Raw genomic sequence first — 26,021 nt, 5'->3', positions numbered from 1 at the left:
GTTCAAGTACTGGCCGAAGTGAAGCCTGAAAAGATGCATGATGACAAGCGTATAAGAGGTGACGATAAGAAGCGTCCAAGGGACTTTGATAGGGTGATTTATTATCACCCTCCCTCTTTTCAAAACGCAAAAGTGTTTGTGCTATCTTCCACTAGCATGATCCACCGAGAATATGGAGAGGCTCATATGGTCATGAAAGCCAAGTTCGACTACTCTGGTTGGGATATGATCCAGGTTATGAAGAGTCAGAGCGACCTGGTTGTTGATGTCATCGCATTTAAGAATTTCGAGGACTTTGTACTTCGAGTCAGGCTCATGGAGAAGGAATTTTAGAAACCCACCCTCTTTTGCTAGCTAAATAAAGATATGTACAAGTCTATCTTTTGCTTGGTCTCTTATGTGATTGTTAAGGTCCCACTAACTTATAATTATCCATGTAGTTCGTTATCTTTATCAATGGAATGCTACTTATCTTTTATTTATTTCTTTTACCTTTTTTTTCATATTCAAGATAAAAAAAAATTATGTTGTATGCACTCCAAGTGTTTGATGAAATGTCTAGGTGAAGATAGAATGTGAGATTATTTGAAAAGATTTGATGAAACTAAATCAGTCCAGAAAGTTACAGCGGAATTTAATCGGTTGTAACCGGGCTAAGTCTTGTAAAAAACTGATGTTTATTGAGTGTAAGGAACTACATTGTTTATCTTTCTTAAAACGTTTCTTTATACTTGAAAATCATTTAACAACACATGTAAGGAACTACATTGTTTATCTTTCATTAAATTATCGATAATAACATACTAATACAGATTACATGACCACCCATTCCGAACAATCCATGTCTCTATCACTCAATCTTCAATCACTAGCCTTCCATCATGTTGATCCATGATTCTGTACCACCTGCACCCACCACATACATTCGTAACATTAGCATACATTATATATATAAACAAGATTCATAATCATGGAGTCTCGTTACGTGCTATCCTCATATACTTTCCATTCTGTTATCTTTCTAATTTAAGCATTTCTTCTAGGTGTCTAATCCTTGGTGAGACTTCAATAATGTACCTGCATTACATTTCACTCTCAAGGCACACTATTAGTAACGTAAATATCCAACGTATTGAAACCATGTATACATACATACATGCACCATTCTATATGGGCGATAATTCCTACTTCGTGCATTCGTACATTCATACGTATATTCATACATACATACATACATACATACATACATACATACATACATACATACATACATACATACATACATACATACATACATACATACATACATACATACATACATACATACATACATACATACATACATACATACATACACATACATACATACATACATACATACATACATACATACATACATACATACATACATACATACATATACATACATACATACATACATACATACACATACATACATACATACATATACATACATACATACATACATACATACATACATACATACATACATACATACATACATACATACATACATACATACATACATACATACATACATACATACATACATACATACATACATACATACATACATACATACATACATACATACATACATACATACATACATACATACATACATACATACATACATACATACATACATACATACATACATACATACATACATACATACATACATACATACATACATACATACATACATACATACATACATACATACATACATACATACATACATACATACATACATACATACATACATACATACATACATACATACATACATACATACATACATACATACATGCCTACATACAAGCTCTTGCATACTATTTACAGTCTCATATGATTATATTAACTTATATCCCAATCAAAAACATTCATATAAATAAGTCTCATACGTATTGACCTACGTACGTATTCATTTCTATACATACTTACCTATGGATTCCATTTCTAACATGGAGGTAAATCCATACCCATACTTGTACGTGTGTTTAGAGTTATTTCATTCCCTCTTAAACTTACGTATGCACTCATCGTATCTCATAAACACTCTACAATGAGTTTGGAATACATTTCGGGACTCTTTAAAGGCCACGAGATAAGTTACGGAAGGCACAGAACTCATGATGGGTCAAAAATTACATTTTCAGCGAATTTGCACACCAAAGGGCGTCCACAAAAAACCAACATCAGAACACGGCATCGGCATTGCCCTTCTTAGCGTCGTCGACGCCCCCTCTGTCGCTTGTGTTTCTACGGTTTCGTTTCGTCGTTCGTTAACGCTAACACTTGCGTAACTTTAAACCGTTTACCCGTTTAACCTCCCGTTTCTTCCCACATCTTCGTAATTTGATTTTCTATCATGTGAACTTGAAATCCAAAATCCAGATTAAGGAAATTCTTAACTTATGAGTTTCCGGCTTAATATTCATTTACGGATTATTCGACCCGTTCATATTTTCATCAAACAACACATTTGTTTTAACCCAAGACTTACATGAACATTATAATTATAAAAGTTTTACATTATCCGGAATTTTGTAATTGGGGTTTATGCACCCGATACCCGGTATGCGTTAAACTCATTCATCCCATTCAATTATACGTAATTGAACTTTGTAGTACAATTTCCATACGTGAAATTGTTTATCCATTTAATCATAACTCACAACCGAGTCCTCTGACTATTAACCCGCGTCTCCGTTTCTCGATTAGCATGATTATACACAATGCTACCCATTACCCGATTATAATACCATAATCATTACTTATGCAACCATTCCGGTATAGCAATAAGACCTCATTTTGATCAGTTCGGTCTACTAGCGAAAATCATCGATTTCGTACAACCAAACCTTATTTGACTTCTATTATCATGCTTAAATTAAATAACTGGTACATAACTTTACTTAAACAAATTAAGAAGTGATTTCGGAAATCACTTACCTTATGCATCCGTGTTCCTATCTGCTTCCTTGCCTCCTCTCGACCCGTTAGCCTTTCGTGCTTGAGTCCATCTCGACATGATCACTATACTTTCATGTCATCAAAATCACATTTTTGTTAGCATACACAATTGTACATGTTAACGATCATATCAAATTCATATTCATATTCCACATTTGACTTTCATTAGTCAATTCATTCACTAACATGCATAACTCAATTAACTGAAAATATGATGTTTTGGGACGTCCGCTGATATTCGCTAATTTACACATATTTTAGTCCCCCGTTTTACCCCCATTTTATGCGTTTTCGGCCGTAAAACCGTCATTCGGATACTTAATTATCTACATTTTGGTTTACAGGCCTAAAACAGCATACCAGACGAGATGATACCAAAAACAAGGACTTTCCGGACAAAACGATGAAGCTGCGAAGATTCTGTGGAAAAAGACTGACCTGGGCGTTTGGCACGGTCATGCGGCCATATGCACGACCGTGCATATCCGACAAACAAGAAAGTCCCGGCGATGAACCAGGCGTGCAACTCACCGTGCAAGGCAATGAAGGCAAACCCGAAAATGCACGGTCGTTCCTCATGGAGAACGGTCGTGCGGATCCGAGATCAAACAACATCTCGGAGTGGAACGACCACAAGTCAAGGCGTGCAAGCCAAATGCCGGAAAAGAACGGTCGTGCCAAGCCAAGAACGACCGTGCGTGACCGAAGACCAGTCAACGATCTGTGACGTCACGCAGTATGGTGGCCCACCACCAATAATGCTTAAAGTGCACGGTCGTGTGATCGGAAGAACGGCCGTGCGACTTCGGAAAAGCATTTAAACAGAACAGCACCATTTTAGACGGAACTCTGGACATTTTGGGAGCTCTGCAGGCGATTTTGAGGCTCCGAAGGCTGCTGCTTTCACTCGGATTCAAGCCACATTGCCCGGTTTTGCTCATTTACTATCCAGATTCTCATTCTTATGCTTGTTTATGGTTTGGTTTCTCAAATCTTTCCATACTTTTGTTACATTTCAAGCATTTAGACTGATTATTATTGTATTAATGTAAGCCTTTGGGCAAAAACACAACAATCCCTTGCTTGATTAGTATGTTAATCTATGTTTGTAATGACATTTTGAAGTATTTTCTATGATTATCTTTGATGATTAGTTTGCAACCTTGTTATTGATATTGATTTCTTGATTATAAGTAATTGTGTTGGATGATTGGTGCTTGGTTAGGTAAGATAGTTGCAAAATGAAGCTTATTTAATCATGTATTAGTAAACTTTTAATTTGGTTAACTAGTTTAACTTGGTTAAAATGTAGGCACCATGATACTCTAACGGGTTAGTGGTTTAATAAAATGCAATTATTATTAATCAAGAGAGCTTGCCCTCACGGAAGGACTCTAACGGGTTAGATGGTGTTGTTACGAATTCTTGCCATGATTTGTTAGCTTAGTTAGTAGTTTCGGCCAAAATTGCTATCTTGGTGAATTTATGTGCAAGATTTGTAAAATGAACTCGGTTGTGATTTAATCTAGTTTATGCTTGTCTCGGTGGTTGCATTGTGTTTATCGGTGTTGCTTTCCTTGATTAAGTGAGGTTAGAAAACTCCTAACGGATGACTAACTTATTTTTAGGAGATTTTCATAGACATTTATCAATTGCACGTTAAAGAACAATTTTAGGTGGTTAAAGTGTGTCTATCGTTTTAACTTTCCGAATGATTGTCATGTTAGGATTCCCGAAAGGGATACTAATTGTCTCAAAATGGAAAATTGACCGAATGCTTCTAGTGCCAAAACTGACTTAGTTGACATGCTGTGGTTGTGTATTAAGCAAGGCTATTAATATATAATTTACTATGTTTTATAAGTATTTATTTATGCTTACTTTAGTTTAATTAAAAACCAAAACAAAGTATGTTTTTACCGGTAATTTAGTGACAAAGGTCTAGTATTATTTCTCCGCCCATTTCCGTGGATCGATACTTGGTTCTTACCGATACTTTACTACATATATGACGGGGTACACTTGCCTCTTTCGTGTGTGTTTTGATGTAAAAGTAATAATCACTTTTATAAATTTAAAACCAATTCGTGTGTAATTTCATTGTAAAAATATGTATAGTCACGCACGTACCAAGTTTTTGGCGCCGCTGCCGGGGAATCGGCGAGTTTTAGGAACGACCCGAGTCATTGTGTTATCGGTGTATATACTTGTTAATATTTGTGTATACTTTCGTGATTATTTATTCGTTGATTTATCTGTTAATATTTCTTGTTTTTAATTGAATTTATTCATTTTTGTGATTGTTTTGTACATTTGTAAATTTTTATTCTATTTATTTGTTCAAATCCGGATTTATTGATTCATTTATTCTTTGAGTTTTCGGCTCTTAAAAATCGTTTTTGAACTAGCCGATTCGATTATTTCCATTGCTTTAATTTTTATAAAAATTTCGGCCCATTTTCGGATTTTTATAAATTTTACAGCCTATATTTATACATATTCTGCTTTTATTCAGCAAAAAAAAAGCATTATTTTAATAATAAAATATTCATTGTGTCAGTCTTTCGTTTGCAGGTTGATGTCCTCAACTCCCGCGCCCGCTATTGCTGAGCCGACTGACGAACCAGCGCATAATCTTAGAAGAAGTAGGAGGCTGCGCGAAAGGTCACTCGTCGTTGCACAACGCATTGCAAATGCAATTGACGAGCCGGTGATTATCTCTGAAGACGAAAGCTTAGAGGAAGAGGAGAGAGTCGTCATGGCGGACGACGACCGACCATTGAATGAAACAAATCAGCCCGGAAGGGCAGGCCTGGAGCCGAGTATCCTTCAGCCCACTATAGATGCACCTAATTTTGAAATTAAATCTAGTGTTATTAACATGTTGCAGAATTCGGTGCAGTTCGACGGACGTGAGCATGAGGATCCCGGGAGGCATATCGCTGCTTTTCTTGCTATTTGTTCGACATTTAGGATGACTGGTGTTTCAGAGGACGCAATTCGGTTGAGGTTGTTTCCGTTTTCGTTACGTGACAAAGCTAGAGCTTGGCTTATGTCACTTCCTGCTGGGTCCATCAGGACCTGGAATCAGTTGGCGGAGCAGTTTATGCAGAAATATTTTCCACCTGAGAAAACGAACAAACTACGGAACCGGATTGTTTCCTTTCGCCAAGACGAGGGCGAGTCGTTGCATGCAGCTTGGGAGAGATTCAAGGATTTATTGATTGATGTGCCACATCACGGCTTCTCCAAGCGACAGCTGGTTTTGACGTTCTATCAGGGGCTCAACTATAACACGCATGAGCGATTAGACGTGAACGCGGGCGGCGATCTTGGAACTAAGACGCCGACTGAAGCGTATGATATTATCGAGAAAGCTGCGTTGAAATCCAGCTCTCGTCGGGATGGAGATAGAGGTCGGGCAACATCATCATCATCTCGCTCAGGAGTTCATGCTGTAGACTATTACACGGCCATTACTGCACAACTCTCGGCTCTTACATCAAGTCCCAGATGATTGCGCATGCTGGCTCGGGATGTGACCAGTGCGGAGTGTCACACGAGCCTGGGGCATGTTTTCAGGGAGTCGTATATGAGGGCCAGGAAGAGGTAGATTTTGTGAGTAATCAAGTAAGGCCGCAGAACAACCCGTACAGCAACACCTATAATCCCGGATGGAGAAATCACCCAAATTTTGGGTGGCGAGCGAATGCAGGAAATCAGAACCCATTGGGGTTCACTCAGCGTGCTCCAGCGCCTCAGCAGGGTCAGCAATACCAGCAGTACAATCAACCCTACCAGCAGCGTCCATATTCGTACCAGAATCAGGGCACTGGGAGTAGCTCCCAGCAACAGGCCCCTCAGTCCAATTCCAAGCTGGAGGATATGATGGCTCAGCTTCTCTCTAGCTCTGAAAAACGATACCAACAAAGCGAGGATCGTTTTCTGGCTAACGAGGGAGAAATGAGGAGTCAGAAGGCCTCGATTCAGAATATCGAGAATCAGGTTGGTCAGCTGGCACAGATGATGTCCAAAAGGCCCCCAGGCGGTCTTCCGGGTAATACAGAACCAAACCCGGGCGGACAGAGGGATGTAAATGCTGTGATGACCAGGAGTGGAAAAACTACCGGACCCGTCATATCGGACTCAGTACCGATCACTGAAGCGGTCCCGACTGACACACCGGACGAGGTGCAAGCCAGGCTACGCCCAGCAAGTACAGCACAAGTCCAGGAGCCGGTCAAAGATTACACTCCTCCGGTACCTTATCCAGGCAGGCTGAAGAAGCAGAAGAATGAAGAACAATACGGTAAGTTCCTTGAGTTGTTTAAGCAACTACACATCAATATACCGTTTGTTGAAGCCTTGGCCCAGATGCCAAAGTATGCGAAATTCCTTAAGGATATCCTCTCAAATAAACAGAAGCTCGAGGATATATCGTGTGTGGTGATGAATGAGACTTGTTCCGCCGTTCTGCAAAACCGTCTGCCCACGAAAATGGGAGATCCTGGTAGTTTCACGCTCCCGTGTTTGATTGGAAACATGTCTGTTAGCCATGCGTTGGCTGACTTGGGAGCGAGTATTAACCTTATTCCATATAAGGTTTTTACTAAACTGGATCTGGGTGAGCCGTCACCCACTAGGATGAGCATTCGGTTGGCAGATCGCTCAATAAAGTATCCGCGCGGATTTGTGGAAAACATGCTTGTAAAAATCGATAAATTTGTTTTCCCCGTGGACTTTGTTATCCTTGACATGGATGAAGATTCAAGGGTACCTTTGATACTTGGACGTCCTTTCCTCAATACAGCAAGGACGATTGTTGATGTGGCAGCTGGCCAAATCACGCTCCGAGTGAATGATGAGCACGTGACATTCGATATCAAAAGATCGATGCAACATCCGCAATGTCACGATGACAAGCTTTATTACGTCGACATTGTCGATGCATGTGTTTGCTCTCATTTTCAAGGTACTATTGATGAGATTGATTCGGACACACGTCTGTCGTGTGGGGACCTGATTGGCATTACGCAGGAGGGCCACGATTTCGAGCAGCCAACCTATCAGATTGGTGACGATGGTTCCCAGAGTCCGGAGAGATTTCTTGAAATTGACCATGTGAAAAAGGGGGAAACAGAGCCTTCGGTTGATGATCCGACGCCTTTGGAGTTAAAGGAACTCCCGCCACATCTCGAGTACGCATTTCTAGACGAGGAGCGTCGCCTACCGGTCATAATTTCGGCATCGTTGGAAAAGGATGAGAAAATTCGGCTTCTCGAGGTTCTGAGACTTCATAAGAGAGCCATTGCATGGAAAATCATGGATATCAAGGGCATCAATCCTTCTTTTTGTACTCACAAGATTCTGATGGAAGACGAGTACAAACCATGTGCACAACATCAGAGGCGTTTAAGTCCAAATATGCAGGACGTGGTGAAGAAGGAGGTGATTAAATTGTTGGATGCCGGCATGATTTATCCTATTTCTGACTCTGTATGGGTGAGTCCGGTGCAGGTTGTACCTAAGAAAGGTGGTATGACTGTAGTCTCGAATGATAGGAATGAGCTAATTCCTACCCGTACCGTCACTGGGTGGCGAGTTTGCATTGACTACCGCAAGCTCAATGATGCTACTCGCAAGGATCACTTCCCGCTTCCATTCATCGACCAGATGTTGGAACGTCTGTCGGGGAAGTTATATTACTGTTTCCTTGACGGATTCTCTGGGTACTTTCAGATTCCTATCGCTCCTGAGGATCAGGAGAAGACTACCTTTACATGCCCCTTCGGCACATTCGCCTACCGGCGGATGCCTTTTGGGTTATGTAATGCACCAGCAACCTTCCAGAGATGCATGGTTGCAATTTTCCATGACATGATCGAGGATTCCATGGAGGTTTTCATGGATGATTTTTCGGTATTTAGGGATTCCTTCGATCACTGTTTGGAAAATTTGAGGAAAATGTTGAAGAGGTGCGAGGAGACGAATCTGGTCCTGAACTGGGAGAAATGCCACTTCATGGTGAAGGAGGGCATAGTTCTGGGGCACAAGATTTCGCATGCTGGTATGGAGGTCGATCCAGCCAAAGTGGATATCATTTCCCGACTTCCGCCTCCCACCTCTGTTAGAGCGATACGGAGCTTTCTCGGACATGCCGGGTTCTATCGGCGATTCATTAAAGATTTTTCAAAAATCGCCAGACCCATGACCCGTCTGTTGGAGAAAGACGCTCCGTTCATATTCGGAGATGATTGCTTGAGAGCCTTTGACCTTCTCAAGCAAAAGTTGATTGAGGCCCCTATTTTAGTTGCACCGGACTGGAGTTTGCCGTTTGAGATTATGTGCGACGCGAGTGATTACGCCATAGGGGCCGTTCTCGGTCAAAAGAGAGAAAAGCACTTTCACCCGATCTATTATGCGAGCAAAACTCTTCACGACGCTCAAGAGCATTATACCACGACTGAAAAAGAGCTCTTGGCGGTCGTCTTCGCATTTGACAAATTTAGATCGTACTTGGTGCTTTCGAAAACCGTTGTGTATACTGATCACGCTGCCATCCGATATCTCTTCAGCAAGCAGGACGCTAAGCCACGTCTGATCAGGTGGATCTTGTTGCTGCAGGAGTTTGATATTGAGATTGAAGATAAAAAGGGTGCGTTGAATGTAGCGGCTGACCATCTATCTCGGTTAGAGCATGGAGACATCGTGGACGCGCGTTGGGATTCCATAAATGACAACTTCCCACACGAGTCTTTGATGAGTGTCGAGATATGCGATGAGTCGCCATGGTTCGCTGACATTGCGAACTATCTTGCTTGTGGGATTCTGATTAAAGGGTTGACTCACCAGCAAAAGAGGAAATTCTTTTCGGATGTCAAGCACTACATTTGGGATGACCCTTACTTGTTTCGGGTTGGTGCTGATCAGGTGATTAGGAGGTGTGTTTCAGGAAAGGAGGCGACCGATATTCTGCGCCACTGTCACGAGGGACCTACCGGAGGCCACCATGGAGCCAACTTTACCGCCAAGAAAGTGTTGGACTCCGGGTTTTATTGGCCTACTATATTTCGTGATGCGCAGAGTTGGGTTAGAGCGTGCGATGCTTGCCAGAGAGCGACAAATATATCGGCACGTGATGAAATGCCTCAGACCTGGATTCAGGTTTGTGAAGTCTTTGATATCTGGGGGATAGACTTCATGGGACCATTTCCCCCCTCACGAGGTAATAAGTACATCCTGGTCGCGGTTGACTATGTATCGAAGTGGGCGGAGGCGCAGGCCTTACCCACCAATGATGCCAGGGTGGTCGTGAGATTTTTGAAAAGCTTATTTGCCCGGTTCGGCGCTCCGAAAGCGCTTATCAGTGACAGAGGGACGCATTTTTGCAATACACAGCTCGAGAGAGCTTTGTCCCGTTACGGTGTGCATCACCGTCTATCCACGCCCTATCATCCACAGACAAGCGGGCAGGTGGAAGTCACGAACCGGGGGCTAAAAAGAATCCTTGAGCGGTCAGTAGGTGCAAATCGCAAGGATTGGTCAGATAAGCTTGATGAAGCGTTGTGGGCCTTCCGTACGGCTTACAAGACGCCTATTGGGACTACTCCCTTTAGGCTTGTTTACGGAAAGGCATGCCATCTACCGGTTGAGCTGGAACACAAAGCGATGTGGGTGCTAAAGACCGCAAATCTGGACCTAAAAGCCGGAGGTGAAGCCCGGTTCCTCCAGATTCACGAGTTGGAAGAGTTGCGACAATGCGCTTATGAGAACTCCGTGTTATACAAGGAGCGCACGAAGAGATTGCATGATAAACGCTTGAAGGACCACAAAGAATTCCAAGCGGGCGATCTTGTCCTTCTTTACAACTCGCGGTTGCGCTTATTTCCCGGAAAGCTCCATTCACGTTGGACAGGCCCATACACGGTTAAAGAGATATTTCCGTATGGGACTGTTGCAATAGAGAACGCGGACGGCGTTATTTTCAAAGTAAATGGGCATCGCTTGAAGTCATACGTTGCCGGGCCGACAAAGTCGGTGATGGAGGTTATTGAACTCCAAACCCCGCACACATCATAAGTGTGGGGAGGAGAGAGTCTACGCTTCTGACTCGTGGATCAAAAATGCAGCAAGAGCGTATTTTACGCTTTAGGGGTAGTTTAGTCATTTAGGATTTATTTTTCTAGTTTTAGCTTGGAGTCTTGCTATCGACTCGTCGACAAAAATTTAGCATGAGTCTACGCTACTGACTCGCCGACAAAAATGTAGCAGGAGCGTCTTTGGCGTTATAGGGGCAAAATTGTCCATTTTTATGTTTTTATAGTTTTAGCGTAATTTAGGTTAGTTAGGTAGTTTCCGATAGTTTGTACAGTTTCTATTCGTGCCGGGCGAAGGTTCTATGTTGCAATATTGTTAGAACAGTTGGCGTGTCGAAAAAATGGCGAAAAACGGCCAAAACAGTTGCTGAAAATGCATTCTGCAGAAAATTCTGATCTGCAGCTGATGCACGCCCGTGCCACGATCCGCACGACCGTGCGTTTTCTAGGATTTGGCACGGCGAGTCGCACCCTCGGTGCATCACCGAGGAAAATGAGAGTCGCCGGTTCCGCACGACCGTGCCAATCGGCGAACGACCGTGCCAATCGGCGAACGACCGTGCGGCAGGCTGGGGGCAGTTTTGTCATTTTGCACAATATATAAACCCTCATCTGCAGCCAAGTCTCTCATTCGCGAACCCTAGCAGCTGCAGCCGTTCCAGAGCGGTTTTTACGCCAAATCGCACGATTCTTCGCACGATCTCGCACCCAACTTCGCACGGTACGTCTCTAGTGTTAGATTTCATGATTTCTTGCTTTCTAGGTAGATTTCTTCCGATTCAACAAGGGATTTATTAGGGTTCTCTTCATAAACAAATCGAAACCCTAACCTTTGTTAAATCGAAGTATCGTGAACACCCGATTGTGATTCCGACCCCTGTTAGCCCAAATACTTGTTGAAATTTGCGAAAAATCAGGCTGTTACTAGATCAGGGGTCCGAAAAACTGCACGTCTGTTGTGGCACGGTCGTTCCTTGTAGGAACGGTCGTGCGATTCCGGGTGGTTCAACGATATCAGCTTGTGTCCGATGTTGCACGGTCGTTCCGCTTAAGGAACGGACGTGCCTGTCCGACATTCACTGGGCTTGACTGTTAATTCTCGGATATGCACGACCGTGCATATCGAAGCACGCTCGTGCCATTTGCCCAGATCAGTTGGACAGAAACTTCATAAATTGCTGCTCGGCTGTTTTCAATTCCATTTTCTCCTATTTCTGTCTTTCTAACAATGTTCCCCATTACAGATGAATCATCCCTTCCTACAGTTCGATCCTAACAACGAGCGTGAAGCTTTGTGCATTCCAAAAAGAGACGAATTATGGGCCCGGAGGGGGCAATTCGGAGTCCCAAGATGGCTTGATTGGGAAGTGATGCAAGAACTGAATCAATATGATCGTTTGGAAAATATGATGAGTCGTCCATTAATAAATTTGGTCGGTTGCAACCGACCCGTTTACTTGGAGCTTACCATCGAGTTCTTTGCATCGTATGCTTACGAGAAGCCAGTTGCTGCTCGACGACCCAAATTCCGCCACAAGGAGCGGATAGCTTTCCGATTGTGTGGTAGATGGCACCGGTGGTCGGTTGGTCGTCTGGGAAGGAGACTCGGTATTTACACTAGGGAAGACATGGATGATGCCAGTGTCTTCACAGAGCAGTTCACTTTCCCGTCTGATGCAGCAAGGGATGAGTTTTGGGCTGTAAATGCTGTTGGGGATCCATACAACCCCAGAATGTCAAAAGCTTCGCGACTTAAAGACCCTCTGGTGTGAGTGATGCACCATGTATTCAGCCACACTATATGCGGGCGCATGGACAGTCTTGGTAACTGTCCAACACCAGATCTGATTTTTCTTTACGCATTGGTGGAGAAGGCGCCAATTAACTTAGCGGCGCGTATGGCTGAATACTTTATGAAGTGTTCAGGGAGGACTCCTAGCAGTCAAATACATGGCGGTCAGTATGTGACCGAAATTGCTTACAATGAGCATCTTATGACTGATGAGGTACTTCAGAGTCTCACCCTGATTACTGAGGGGGTGCATGTCGACATCAGATCGCTGAAAGCGATGGGGGTTATTGTCGAGACTGATCACGGGGATAGGTTGAGGGGGCTGAATAACGAGGTCTGGGACCCGTTACCCCCGCTCCCAGCAGAGGAAGATGAAGAAGATGTAGAGATGCACGAGCAGCACCAGCCACACACACCACCACACCAGCCGCAGCACCACGAGTTCTACCAACATCAGGATTGGCCTGAATTTTATCAGCAGTTCCAGCAAATGCGGGTCACGCAGGAACAACATGGTACGTATATCGATCAGATCAGGACCAGCCAGGACCAGATCCGGGTCAGTCAGGATCAGCTGCGGACCAGTCAGGATCAGCTGAGGCAGAGCCAGGAGAGCTTGTATCAGGGGGTGAGTGCCGGGTTTTCGTACCTATTTGGGGAGATGCGCCATGCATATCCCAACTACTTCCAGAACCCTCCAGAGTTCCCACCGTGGAACCCTCCTGGTTACGGTGGTGCGGGCCCGTCCTTCACGAGACACGATGACGATGTTGACGAGTAGGCGTTGATGGTGATTTTCGTTGGTGGTTTTTATGGTTATTATTAGTAGTTGTTATTTCGGGTGTTCTTTTTGCATACTATTTCGAACACCCTCGGACTGTATTGTACTTTTTAAACATTTTGCTTTATGTTATGTCTTTGTTTGAACTAGTAGTATTTATGTAAATTATGGTTTATTTGGGTTTATTCTGTTACTGTTCTGTTGCGCTGTACCATATGACATATTTGCAGATTGTGGCTATCAGGTCTTTCACAGGAGCATATGACAGACGCAGCTTTGGAAGCCTCGATTCATCAGATATCATCTTGAGGGGAGTACCATTATCCTTTTTCTCTATATTTCGGGTTTCGCATTGGGGACAATGCGAAGTTCAAGTGTGGGGAGGGGGTTAACTTTGTTAACTTTGTTTGTCCTCATTTATATATAAAAAAAAAATCAGAAAATTCAGAAAAATCATTCAAAAATACCTGTATTTTTGTATATATATTAGTAAATAAACCGGTTGGTTGTGTTTTAGAAAGCATCGGACTTGATAAAAACTCGACAAGCAAAATATTTTTGAAAAAGAAAACCGGAAAGCGTGACAAACAAAGAAAGACTTACATGATAATTTTCACACTTTTACCCATTCCATCCGTTACGTGAGCATATTTGAGCCTATTGTTATATATTTGTTCATTTCGGATATAGGAGTGAGCCGGATGTTATGTGTAATTTAGAATTTGTCACTAGTATGCTTGTTAAGACCATGAACTTGTGAATTCGTGTAAAAGTGATAGAGGCACTTAGATTACCCCTTTGTTGTAAGCCTTGTTCTTTGTGTTGTGCTTCCCGTTCACCTGATATTACCCTTTAGGATTAACCATGTCGAGCCTTCCCGTTTACCTTTGTTTACCCACATTATCGCCCACTTAGCCAAATTTAGCCTTTTATGTTTTTAAACCCTTTTTAGTGTTGAAACTCGGACAAAATAATCGTTTAACTAGCATTTGTTTCGGTTTATTGTATAGTTATTTAAAAAAAAAAAAAAAAAAAAACACAACCCAGAAAATAAAACACCCTAAAATAGGGTGAAGTTGATAGAAATCGAGCAATTTTGAATGCTTAAATGTTAAAATTTCGTTGATAAGCTCGATTGCGCTTTAGTCGCCTTTTTAAGGCGTTTGTATGTATAATTGTATTATGTTCTTGCTAGTTAAACGCTAAAACCGAGTTTTAACCATTTTCGCCACTTTAAATGTCTACATCCATACCCTTCGCCCAAGCCTAACGTTACAACCCGTAAAGACCTCTTGATTTACACTTATTTGCATGTTAGTTGGTGGAGACGAGATCTTATGACAAGCTTATGATATTACATGTTTCATTGACTAGGCGTTGAGTGTTTGCACATACACATTTTATGTATGTTTCATAAATAAAACCGAGTGTGTGTGAATATTGTGAGTCGTGTGAAGATTAACATGTCGAGTCAATTAAATGTGAAGTCACGGCTTTTTGGTTGTCGCTATTATAATTGCATATGCTTGTTGGGTTTTAGTCTTTTGATGATGTCTTTCGACAAACCGGCCAACCGTTTATAGTAGTTTTCAATAAAATAGTGTGTAAATTATCGTACTTGTTTCTTTCCGTCTTTTATTGCTTTTTAGTTCTGCTTGCTTGAGGACAAGCAAGGTTCAAGTGTGGGGAGATTTGATATTCGCTAATTTACACATATTTTAGTCCCCCGTTTTACCCCCATTTTATGCGTTTTCGGCCGTAAAACCGTCATTCGGATACTTAATTATCTACATTTTGGTTTACAGGCCTAAAACAGCATACCAGACGAGATGATACCAAAAACGAGGACTTTCCGGACAAAACGATGAAGCTGCGAAGATTCTGTGGAAAAAGACTGACCTGGGCGTTTGGCACGGTCATGCGGCCATATGCACGACCGTGCATATCCGACAAACAAGAAAGTCCCGGCGATGAACCAGGCGTGCAACTCACCGTGCAAGGCAATGAAGGCAAACCCGAAAATGCACGGTCGTTCCTCATGGAGAACGGTCGTGCGGATCCGAGATCAAACAACATCTCGGAGTGGAACGACCACAAGTCAAGGCGTGCAAGCCAAATGCCGGAAAAGAACGGTCGTGCCAAGCCAAGAACGACCGTGCGTGACCGAAGACCAGTCAACGATCTGTGACGTCACGCAGTATGGTGGCCCACCACCAATAATGCTTAAAGTGCACGGTCGTGTGATCGGAAGAACGGCCGTGCGACTTCGGAAAAGCATTTAAACAGAACAGCACCATTTTAGACGGAACTCTGGACATTTTGGGAGCTCTGCAGGCGATTTTGAGGCTCCGAAGGCTGCTGCTTTCACTCGGATTCAAGCCACATTGCCCGGTTTTGCTCATTTACTATCCAGATTCTCATTCTTATGCTTGTTTATGGTTTGGTTTCTCAAATCTTTCCATACTTTTGTTACATTTCAAGCATTTAGACTGATTATTATTGTATTAATGTAAGCCTTTGGGCAAAAACACAACAATCCCTTGCTTGATTAGTATGTTAATCTATGTTTGTAATGACATTTTGAAGTATTTTCTATGATTATCTTTGATGATTAGTTTGCAACCTTGTTATTGATATTGATTTCTTGATTATAAGTAATTGTGTTGGATGATTGGTGCTTGGTTAGGTAAGATAGTTGCAAAATGAAGCTTATTTAATCATGTATTAGTAAACTTTTAATTTGGTTAACTAGTTTAACTTGGTTAAAATGTAGGCACCATGATACTCTAACGGGTTAGTGGTTTAATAAAATGCAATTATTATTAATCAAGAGAGCTTGCCCTCACGGAAGGACTCTAACGGGTTAGATGGTGTTGTTACGAATTCTTGCCATGATTTGTTAGCTTAGTTAGTAGTTTCGGCCAAAATTGCTATCTTGGTGAATTTATGTGCAAGATTTGTAAAATGAACTCGGTTGTGATTTAATCTAGTTTATGCTTGTCTCGGTGGTTGCATTGTGTTTATCGGTGTTGCTTTCCTTGATTAAGTGAGGTTAGAAAACTCCTAACGGATGACTAACTTATTTTTAGGAGATTTTCATAGACATTTATCAATTGCACGTTAAAGAACAATTTTAGGTGGTTAAAGTGTGTCTATCGTTTTAACTTTCCGAATGATTGTCATGTTAGGATTCCCGAAAGGGATACTAATTGTCTCAAAATGGAAAATTGACCGAATGCTTCTAGTGCCAAAACTGACTTAGTTGACATGCTGTGGTTGTGTATTAAGCAAGGCTATTAATATATAATTTACTATGTTTTATAAGTATTTATTTATGCTTACTTTAGTTTAATTAAAAACCAAAACAAAGTATGTTTTTACCGGTAATTTAGTGACAAAGGTCTAGTATTATTTCTCCGCCCATTTCCGTGGATCGATACTTGGTTCTTACCGATACTTTACTACATATATGACGGGGTACACTTGCCTCTTTCGTGTGTGTTTTGATGTAAAAGTAATAATCACTTTTATAAATTTAAAACCAATTCGTGTGTAATTTCATTGTAAAAATATGTATAGTCACGCACGTACCATCCGCTTACTGTACTTACGAGCTTGCAAAAATTACGATCTTTTTACGTAACGTTCCCCTCAGAGGGATTATCCTTGTGTTATATTTTTAGAGTCTAACTCTCTATGAAAAATTTATAAAAAATCATTTACTAAGCAGCAATCAGATTCATCACTTTCTGACTACAGCCCACAGAAAAATTCATTTAAAAATCCTCGATTATCCGATTGACATAATTCTAGTTAGAGATTTTCATAACCTCCTGAAGCTACCTACAATAAAATTTTGAGATCATGACTCAATCCTTAAATTGAGTTATGACATTCGTAATGGGCTGCAAATTCTGCCAGAAAACGCTGACTGAACCTTTGATACGGAAAAATTCATAAAACGTTCATTTTTCGTCGAAAAAATGAAATTCCAGTTGGGTTTGAAAGGTTTTTCCTGGAAATTCATCACACACTCAATAAACATCAGTTTCTTACATGACCTTGCCCGGTTACAACTGATTAAATTCAACTGTAACTTTCTAGACATATTTAGTTTTATCAAATCTTTTCAAATAATCTCATATTCTAACTTCACCTAGACATTTCATCAAACACTTGGAGTGCATACAACATATTTTTTTTTATCTTGAATATGAAAAAAAAGGTAAAAGGAATAAATAAACGATAAGTAGCATTCCATTGATAAAGATAACGAACTACATGGATAATAATAAGTTAGTGGGACCTTAACAATCACATAAGAGACCAAGCAAAAGATAGACTTGTACATATCTTTATTTAGATAGCAAAAGAGGGTGGGTTTCTAAAATTCCTTCTCCATGAGCCTGACTCGAAGTACAAAGTCCTCGAAATTCTTAAATGTGATGACATCAACAACCAGGTCGCTCTGACTCTTCATAACCTGGATCATATCCCAACTAGAGTAGTCGGCCTTTGCTTTCATGACCATATGAGCCTCTCCATATTCTCGGTGGATCATGCTAGTGGAAGATAGCACAAACTCTTTTGCGTTTTGAAAAGAGGGAGGGTAATAATAAATCACCCTATCAAAGACCCTTGGACGCTTCTTATCGTCACCTCTTATACGCTTGTCATCATGCATCTTTTCAGGCTTCACTTCGGCCAGTACTTGAACGTTCAGACTTTTGAGATTCTTCAGGTGAGTTATAATGTTGGTACTCTTAATGCTCTTGTCTCCTGCATTGCATGTAAGTTTAAGTTTTGATTAATGTACGTGTGTGTAATATAAATTATAATTATAAACCACAACAAAAGATATATATGAATAATACCTATCTTTTCAGGCCTGCTGCAGATCATCATTCCCTCGTCGGGCTTCAACACCTCGCCGAGCCCATTAGAGAACTCAAAGTTAGAATCACCGACCAACTGCAGAAACGGTTTGTTGGGGTTAACCGGCCCGGCGTAAGCGGCGGATCCTGGCCCGACTGGTCGGACCGGCCGGTCCGGTCCAGGTCTGAGAACATTGTCTGTGCCTATATAAGAAGCACCAATGAATCTGAGAATCAATAACAACAAACATGAATTCCAAAGTAATGAAAACCTTGGTTAGGTCTTTCGGAACCATGCCTATGCCTCGGAATATCGTGGAGAGGCTATACGCCAGTTGGCACAAGGTGTTGGTGGTCGGTGATTCTAACTTTGAGTTCTCTAATGGGCTCGCCGAGGTGTTGAAGCCCGAAGAGGGAATGATGATTTGCAGTAGGCCTGAAAAGATAGGTATTATTCATATATATCTTTTGTTGCTGTTTATAATTATAATTTATATTACACACACATACATTAATCAAAACTTAAACTTACATGCAATGCAGGAGACAAGAGCATTAAGAGTACCAACATTATAACTCACCTGAAGAATCTCAAAAGTCTGAACGTTCAAGTACTGGCCGAAGTGAAGCCCGAAAAGATGCATGATGACAAGCGTATAAGAGGTGACGATAAGAAGTGTCTGAGGGTCTTTGATAGGATGATTTATTATCATCCTCCCTCTTTTCAAAACGCAAAAGAGTTTGTGCTATCTTCCACGAGCATAATCCACCGAGAATATGGAGAGGCTCATATGGTCATGAAAGCAAAGGCCGACTACTCTGGTTGGGATATGATCCAGGTTATGAAGAGTTAGAGCGACCTGGTTGTTGATGCCATCACATTTAAGAATTTCGAGGACTTTGTACTTCAATTCAAGCTCATGGAGAAGGAATTTTAGAAACCCACCCTCTTTTGCTAGCTAAATAAAGATATGTACAAGTCTATCTTTTGCTTGGTCTCTTATGTGATTGTTAAGGTCCCACTAACTTATAATTATCCATGTAGTTTGTTATCTTTATCAATGGAATGCTACTTATCTTTTATTTATTCCTTTTACCTTTTTTTCATATTCAAGATAAAAAAAATTATGCTGTATGCACTCCAAGTGTTTGATGAAATGTCTAGGTGAAGTTAGAATGTGAGATTATTTGAAAAGATTTGATGAAACTAAATCTGTCCAAAAAGTTACAATCGAATTTAATCGGTTGTAACCGGGCTAAGTCTTGTAAAAAACTGATGTTTATTGAGTGTAAGGAACTACATTGTTTATCTTTCTTAAAATGTTTCTTTATACTTGAAAATCATTTAACAACACATGTAAGGAACTACATTGTTTATCTTTCATTAAATTATCGATAATAACATACTAATACAGATTACATGACCACCCATTCCGTACAATCCATGTCTCTATCACTCGATCTTCAATCACTAGCCTTCCATCATGTGATCCATGAATCTGTACCACCTGCACCCACCACATACATTCGTAACATTAGCATACATTATATATATAAACAAGATTCATAATCATGGAGTCTCGTTACGTGCTATCCTCATATACTTTCCATTCTGTTATCTTTCTAATTTAAGCATTTCTTCTGGGTGTCTAATCCTTGGTGAGACTTCAATAATGTACCTGCATTACATTTCACTCTCAAGGCACACTATTAGTAACGTAAATATCCAATGTATTGAAACCATGTATACATACATACATGCACCATTCTATATGGGCGATAATTCCTACTTCGTGCATTCGTACATTCATACGTGTATTCATACATACATACATACATACATACATACATACATACATACATACATACATACATACATACATACATACATACATACATACATACATACATACATACATACATACATACATACATACATACATACATACATACATACATACATACATACATACATACATACATACATACATACATACATACATACATACATACATACATACATACATACATACATACATACATACATACATACATACATACATACATACATACATACATACATACATACATACATACATACATACATACATACATACATACATACATACATACATACATACATACATACATACATACATACATACATACATACATACATACATACATACATACATACATACATACATACATACATACATACATACATACATACATACATACATACATACATACATACATACATACATACATACATACACACACACACACACACACACAGACATACATACATACATACATACATACATACATACATACATACATACATACATACATACATACATACATACATACATACATACATACATACATACATACATACATACATACATACATACATACATACATACATACATACATACATACATACATACATACATACATACATACATACATACATACATACATACATACATACATACATACATACATACATACATACATACATACATACATACATACATACATACATACATACATACATACATACATACATACATACATACATACATACATACATACATACATACATACATACATACATACATACATACATACATACATACATACATACATACATACATACATGCCTACATACAAACTCTTGCATACTATTTACAGTCTCATATGATTATACTAACTTATATCCCAATAAAAAACATTCATATAAATAAGTCTCATACGTATTGACCTACGTACGTATTCATTTCTATACATACTTACCTATGGATTCCATTTCTAACATGGAGGTAAATCCATACCCATACTTGTACGTGTGTTTAGAGTTACTTCATTCCCTCTTAAACTTACGTATGCACTCATCGTATCTCATAAACACTCTACAATGAGTTTGGAATACATTTCGGGACTCTTTAAAGGCCACGAGATAAGTTACGGAAGGCACAGAACTCATGATGGGTCAAAAATTACATTTTCAGCAAATTTGCACACCAAAGGGCGTCCTCAAAAAACCAACATCAGAACTCGGCATCGGCAATGCCCCTCTTGGCGTCGTCGACGCCCCCTCTGTCCCTTGTGTTTCTACGGTTTCGTTTCGTCATTCGTTAACGCTAACACTTGCGTAACTTTAAACCGTTTACCCGTTTAACCGCCCGTTTCTTCCCACATCTTCGTAATTTGATTTTCTATCATGTGAACTTGAAATCCAAAATCCAGATTAAGGAAATTCTTAACTTATGAGTTTCCGGCTTAATATTCATTTACGGATTATTCGACCCGTTCATATTTTCGTCAAACAACACATTTGTTTTAACCCAAGACCTACATGAACATTATAATTATAAAAGTTTTACATTATCCGGAGTTTTGTACTTGGGGTTTATGCACCCGATACCCGGTATGCGTTAAACTCATTCATCCCATTCAATTATACGTAATTGAACTTTGTAGTACAATTTCCATACGTGAAATTGTTTATCCGTTTAATCATAACTCACAACCGAGTCCTCTGACTATTAACCCGCGTCTCCGTTTCTCGATTAGCATGATTATACACAATGCTACCCATTACCCGATTATAATACCATAATCATTACTTATGCAACCATTCCGGTATAGTAATAAGACCTCATTTTGATCCGTTCGGTCTACTAGCGAAAATCATCGATTTCGTACAATCAAACCTTATTTGACTTCTATTATCATGCTTAAATTAAATAACTGGTACATAACTTTATTTAAACAAATTAAGAAGTGATTCCGGAAATCACTTACCTTATGCATCCGTGTTTCTATCTGCTTCCTTGCCTCCTCTCGACCCGTTAGCCTTCATGCTTGAGTCCATCGCGACATGATCCCTATACTTTCATGTCATCAAAATCACATTTTTGTTAGCATACACAATTGTACATGTTAACGATCATATCAAATTCATATTCATATTCCACATTTGACTTTCATTAGTCAATTCATTCACTAACATGCATAGCTCAATTCACTGAAAATAGGTTGTTTTGGGACGTCCGCTTACTGTACTTACGAGCTTGAAAAAATTACGATCTTTTTATGTGACGTACCCCTCGGAGGGATTATCCTTGTGTTATATTTTTAGAGTCTAACTCTCTATGAAAAATTTATAAAAAATCATTTACTAAGCAGCAATCAGATTCATCACTTTCTGACTGCAGCCCACGGAAAAATTCATTTAAAAATCCTCTATTATCCGATTGACATAATTCTAGTTAGAGATTTTCGTAACCTCCTGAAGCTACCTACAATAAAATTTTGAGATCATGACTCAATTCCTAAATTGAGTTATAACATTCGTAATAGGCCGTAAATTCTGCCAGAAAACGCAGCATGAACCTTCGATACGGAAAAATTCATAAAACGTTCATTTTTCGTCGAAAAAATGAAATTCAAGTTGGTTTTGAAAGGTTTTTCCTGGAAGTTCATCACACACTCAATAAACATCAGTTTCTTACATGACTTTGCCCGGTTACAACCGATTAAATTCGACTGTAACTTTCTGGACATATTTAGTTTCATCAAATCTTTTCAAATAATCTCACATTCTAACTTCACCTAGACATTTCATCAAACACTTGGAATGCATACAACATATTTTTTTTATCTTGAATATGAAAAAAAAAGGTAAAAGGAATAAATAAAAGATAAGTAGCATTCCATTGATAAAGATAACGAACTACATGGATAGTTATAAGTTAGTGGGACCTTAACAATCACATAAGAGACCAAGCAAAAGATAGACTTGTACATATCTTTATTTAGCTAGCAAAAGAGGGTGGGTTTCTAAAATTCCTTCTCCATGAGCCTGACTCGAAGTACAAAGTCCTCGAAATTCTTAAATGTGATGACATCAACAACTAGGTCGCTCTGACTCTTCATAACCTGAATCATATCCCAACCAGAGTAGTCGGCCTTTGCTTTCATGACCATATGAGCCTGTCCATATTCTCTGTGGATCATGCTAGTGGAAGATAGCACAAACTCTTTTGCGTTTTGAAAAGAAGGAGGGTGATAATAAATCACCCTATCAAAGACCCTTGGACGCTTCTTATCGTCACCTCTTATACGCTTGTCATCATGCATCTTTTCAGGCTTCACTTCGGCCAGTACTTGAACGTTCAGACTTTTGAGATTCTTCAGGTGAGTTATAATGTTGGTACTCTTAATGCTCTTGTCTCCTGCATTGCATGTAAGTTTAAGTTTGTATTAATGTACGTGTGTGTAATATATATTATAATTAAAAACAACAACAAAAGATATATATGAATAATACCTATCTTTTCAGGCCTGCTGCAGATCATCATTCCCTCGTCGGGCTTCAACACCTCACCGAGCCCATTAGAGAACTCAAAGTTAGAATCACCGACCAACTGCAGAAACGGTTTGTTGGGGTTAACCGGCCCGGCGTAAGCGGCGGATCCCGGCCCGACTGGTCGGACCGGCCGGTCCGGTCCAGGTCTGAGAACATTGTCTGTGCCTATATAAGAAGCACCAATGAATCTGAGAATCAATAACAACAAACATGAATTCCAAAGTAATGAAAACCTTGGTTAGGTCTTTCGGAACCATGCCTATGCCTCGGAATATCGTGGAGAGGCTATACGCCAGTTGGCACAAGGTGTTGGTGGTCGGTGATTCTAACTTTGTGTTCTCTAATGGGCTCGCCGAGGTGTTGAAGCCCGAAGAGGGAATGATGATCTGCAGTAGGCCTGAAAATATAGGTATTATTCATATATATCTTTTGTTGCTGTTTATAATTATAATTTATATTACACACACATACATTAATCAAAACTTAAACTTACATGCAATGCAGGAGACAAGAGCATTAAGAGTACCAACATTATAACTCACCTGAAGAATCTCAAATGTCTGAACGTTCAAGTACTGGCCGAAGTAAAGCCCGAAAAGATGCATGATGACAAGCGTATAAGAGGTGACGATAAGAAGTGTCTGAGGGTCTTTGATAGGGTGATTTATTATCACCCTCCCTCTTTTCAAAACGCAAAAGAGTTTGTGCTATCTTCCACGAGCATGATCCACCGAGAATATGGAGAGGCTCATATGGTCATGAAAGCAAAGGCCGACTACTCTGGTTGGGATATGATCCAGGTTATGAAGAGTCAGAGCGACCTGGTTGTTGATGCCATCACATTTAAGAATTTCGAGGACTTTGTACTTCAATTCAAGCTCATGGAGAAGGAATTTTAGAAACCCACCCTCTTTTGCTAGCTAAATAAAGATATGTACAAGTCTATCTTTTTCTTGGTCTCTTATGTGATTATTAAGGTCCCACTAACTTATAATTATCCATGTAGTTTGTTATCTTTATCAATGGAATGCTACTTATCTTTTATTTATTCCTTTTACCTTTTTTTCATATTCAAGATAAAAAAAATTATGTTGTATGCACTCCAAGTGTCTGATGAAATGTCTAGGTGAAGTTAGAATGTGAGATTATTTGAAAAGATTTGATGAAACTAAATCTGTCCAGAAAGTTACAATCGAATTTAATCGGTTGTAACCGGGCTAAGTCTTGTAAAAAACTGATGTTTATTGAGTGTAAGGAACTACATTGTTTATCTTTCTTAAAACGTTTCTTTATACTTGAAAATCATTTAACAACACATGTAAGGAACTACATTGTTTATCTTTCATTAAATTATCGATAATAACATACTAATACAGATTACATGACCACCCATTCCGTACAATCCATGTCTCTATCACTCGATCTTCAATCACTAGCCTTCCATCATGTTGATCCATGATTCTATACCACCTGCACCCACCACATACATTCGTAACATTAGCATACATTATATATATAAACAAGATTCATAATCATGGAGTCTCGTTACGTGCTATCCTCATATACTTTCCATTCCGTTATCTTTTTAATTTAAGCATTTCATCTGGGTGTCTAATCCTTGGTGAGACTTCAATAATGTACCTGCATTACATTTCACTCTCAAGGCACACTATTAGTAACGTAAATATCAAATGTATTGAAACCATGTATACATACATACATGCACCATTCTATATGGGCGATAATTCCTACTTCGTGCATTCGTACATTCATACGTATATTCATACCTACATACATATATATATACATACATGCCTACATACAAGCTCTTGCATACTATTTACAATCTCATATGATTATACTAACTTATATCCCAATAAAAAACATTCATATAAATAAGTCTCATACGTATTGACCTACGTACGTATTCATTTCTAAACATGCTTACCTATGGATTCCAATTCTAACATGGAGGTAAATCCATACCCATACTTGTACGTGCCTTTAGAGTTATTTCATTCCCTCTTAAACTTACGTATGCACTCATCGTATCTCATAAACACTCTACAATGAGTTTGGAATACATTTCGGGACTCTT

The 26,021-nt window shown here is 39.8% G+C and overlaps 2 protein-coding genes across 2 annotated transcripts; both read left to right on the top strand.

The window, feature by feature from the left end:
- Positions 1–18,837: 18,837 nt before the first annotated feature.
- LOC118479497 (uncharacterized protein At4g26485-like) lies at positions 18,838–19,397 on the top strand. Its single transcript, XM_035974045.1, has 2 exons — positions 18,838–18,991; positions 19,087–19,397. The coding sequence occupies exons 1-2, from the start codon at positions 18,838–18,840 to the stop codon at positions 19,395–19,397; spliced, it is 465 nt and encodes a 154-aa protein (XP_035829938.1).
- Positions 19,398–24,178: 4,781 nt separating this feature from the next.
- LOC110944414 (uncharacterized protein At4g26485-like) lies at positions 24,179–24,822 on the top strand. Its single transcript, XM_022186079.1, has 2 exons — positions 24,179–24,332; positions 24,428–24,822. Exons 1-2 carry the CDS (start codon positions 24,179–24,181, stop codon positions 24,820–24,822), a joined length of 549 nt encoding a protein of 182 aa, XP_022041771.1.
- The last annotated feature ends 1,199 nt before the right edge of the window (positions 24,823–26,021 follow it).

The sequence above is a fragment of the Helianthus annuus genome, chromosome 6, assembly GCF_002127325.2.
Source record: "Helianthus annuus cultivar XRQ/B chromosome 6, HanXRQr2.0-SUNRISE, whole genome shotgun sequence".
Lineage (NCBI taxonomy): Eukaryota > Viridiplantae > Streptophyta > Magnoliopsida > Asterales > Asteraceae > Helianthus > Helianthus annuus.
The sequence above is the reverse complement of the archived record's forward strand: the minus strand, read 5'-3'. Positions and strand labels throughout refer to the sequence as shown.